This window comes from Populus alba, chromosome 2 (genome assembly GCF_005239225.2).
Source record: "Populus alba chromosome 2, ASM523922v2, whole genome shotgun sequence".
In the NCBI taxonomy this organism is placed as follows: Eukaryota; Viridiplantae; Streptophyta; class Magnoliopsida; order Malpighiales; family Salicaceae; genus Populus; species Populus alba.
This window is the reverse complement of record NC_133285.1, coordinates 16,452,502-16,455,302: the sequence shown is the minus strand read 5'-3', so window position 1 is coordinate 16,455,302 and position 2,801 is coordinate 16,452,502. Positions and strand designations below refer to the sequence as shown.

General features: G+C 35.8%; 1 protein-coding gene across 1 annotated transcript; it reads left to right on the top strand.

Annotated features, from left to right (window-relative positions):
• The first annotated feature begins 640 nt into the window (after window positions 1-640).
• Window positions 641-2,173, top strand: LOC118042663 (galactolipase DONGLE, chloroplastic). Its single transcript, XM_035050370.2, has one exon. The coding sequence runs from the start codon at window positions 694-696 to the stop codon at window positions 2,125-2,127; it is 1,434 nt and encodes a 477-aa protein (XP_034906261.1). The 5' UTR covers window positions 641-693; the 3' UTR covers window positions 2,128-2,173.
• The last annotated feature ends 628 nt before the right edge of the window (window positions 2,174-2,801 follow it).

Genomic DNA, 2,801 nt, shown 5'->3' with positions numbered 1-2,801 from the left:
AAATAATTAAAAAAAAAAAAATATTATTTAAATATATTTTTAAGTGAAAAATATTTTTAAAACAACTATAACTATATTCTGAAACAAACTATTAAAACTAATATTAATAAGCTTTAAGGAAATGTTTAATATTGTAATAAAAATTATTTTTAAAAATATTTTTTATTTAAAAATATATCAAGATAATATTTTATTATTATTTTTAAAATTTTTATTAAACAGCATCTATCTAAAAAAAAAAAAAGAGCTCGGTGAGTTTAGATTTCTTGAAAAAAAAAAGGAAGGAAAATTAACATAGATGTGATTTGGTTAATAGATTATTAATTTTTTTTAAAAAAAAAATCGTAACAAAATTCTCTGGACCCTTTTTCAGTACATCTACGTTTTCACACGGCCATGTACCCAAACATATACTGTTAGGAAACATGACTGTGTGAAATTAAACAACCGACCACATAAACTAAAACAAAAACTTGGAATTTTGAAAAGATGATTCTCAGTCAAATACTCGCCAAACATGTCTTTTTACTTTCCTTTCCTTTTCCATTAATTTCCTTCTGTGACTGTCTATCTGTGTCCTCTCCTTATATAATCCCACTTCTCTTACTCTCTTCATGACCAGAATCTCCATAGCCAAGAAGGCTTCTGTGTGATCCCTCCTAGTTTTCTCTCTCAAAGCACTCTCTCCCCATAATGGCTTCTAAAGTTTTTATGCCAAACATTCCAAGTAAGAATCATGTTGCATATTCAGGGAGCATGGTTCCCCGGTCTCATTCTTCTAGGCAGCTTTGTTTGCCCAAGAAGAGGGCTGACACCACTACTTCTAGATCACAGTCGCATGTTTCTTCTTTTATAACACCAGCCATGTCAACAGGATTAGCCAAGACTAGCTCTAGTTCTAGCACTAGCAGTTCTGGTTTGGCTCACATGTGGAGAGAGGTTCAAGGATGCAACAACTGGGACGGCCTTGTCGAACCCTTGCACCCTTTTCTCCGGCAAGAGATAATTCGATATGGGGAGTTTGTCACTGCCTGTTATGAGGCCTTTGACCTCAACCCTAAATCCAAAAGATATTTGACTTGCAAGTACGGGAAGAAGAACTTGTTTAGAGAGGTTGGAATGGGAAATTCCGATTACGAAGTCACCAAGTACATATACGCCACTCCGGATGTCAACATTCCGATCCAAAATGAACCCTCTTGCGGGCGGTGGATTGGATATGTTGCTGTGTCTTCAGATGATGCGGTTAGGAGACTTGGGAGGAGAGACATAGTCATTACATTTCGAGGAACAGTAACAAACCCGGAGTGGATATCAAATCTCATGAGCTCACTGGCACCAGCAAGGCTAGACCCCAACAATCCACGCCCAGAAGTGAAAGTAGAGTCTGGTTTTTTGAGTTTGTACACTTCAAATGAAAGTGATAACAAGTTCGGACAAGGAAGTTGCCGCGAACAGCTTCTCTCCGAAGTATCAAGGCTCTTAAACAGGTACAAAGGTGAGGAACTTAGCATTTCCTTGGCAGGGCATAGTATGGGAAGTTCACTGGCTCTTCTCCTTGCTTATGATATTGCCGAGCTTGGATTGAACAGGCTCGACCCGAAACTGGACGTACCAGTAACGGTTTTTTCATTTGGAGGACCAAGAGTAGGAAACTCCAGCTTCAAGGAGAGATGTGAGGAATTGGGGGTAAAAGTTTTGAGAATTGCAAATGTTAATGATCCCATCACAAAGTTACCAGGGGTTCTTCTCAACGAAAACCTTAGGGTTTTTGGAGGGAGATATGAGTTTCCATGGAGCTGTTCATGTTATGAACATGTGGGTGTTGAAATAGCGCTAGACTTCTTCAACATGCAAAACCCTTCATGTGTTCATGACTTGGGATCATATATCAGCTTACTCAAATGTCTGAAGAGAGATCAGGCGCCTCAAAAGGATGAAGAAAATCTTTTCAATCGAGCAAGGGAATCGATATTAAGTAGGGCTCAAAATATTAACATGGAGCCCTTGAAAAATGCTGCAAGCAATGTTGTAAACTTGGTTCAGTCTCCCAGGACTGAATTCTTGATGGATGAAACAATCTTAGGGTTGATATTGAACTCCTTTGCCTTGTATATTCTTTTATAGGTAGAGGAGCTTAATGTTCTGTAAAGAATTAGATTCAGTATTAGTATTTTAGGGCAAAGATTTTGTAGCTTTAAAATAAGCTTTGCTTGAATAAAGAATCAAACTAACCTTTTTCTTTTATTTGTTCATATAATATTGTTGGGTCCAAGGTAATTAGTTTCTAGAATTACTGCAAACATTTCTAATTTTCACACCTCTTTACTCATTTGAGACCATAAATTAATAATTTCTTGGTTAATTAATATATATATATATATATATAGACTAGAAGTTCATGAACATATATTTAATGTCCATACACAATGTGATCAAGGGTTCATGTTGATTTGGGATGTTCTTCCTCTGATCCTTCCTTTTTCTGATGGCTGTCAACCAAACTGTTTGTGGTGATTCGTCCCTTGTTTGAAGCTCAATCATTTCTCTTCTTCATAAGCATGATCTTGGATGATTTGGATTGAATAGCTTTGTCGGAACATCATTTTCGTTGGATTTTGAAGATAGTGATCTTAATCCACTAGTGTGAAGAACATCACTTTAAGTTGAATTGCTTCATGCTATAATTAAAGTAGTAATAAATAGCTTTAAATGGCTTGACTTCAAAAAAAAAAAAATTACTCTACTTGTAAAGAAAAATTAGGTAACATATCAATGACTCTCATTGATAATTAATTAAT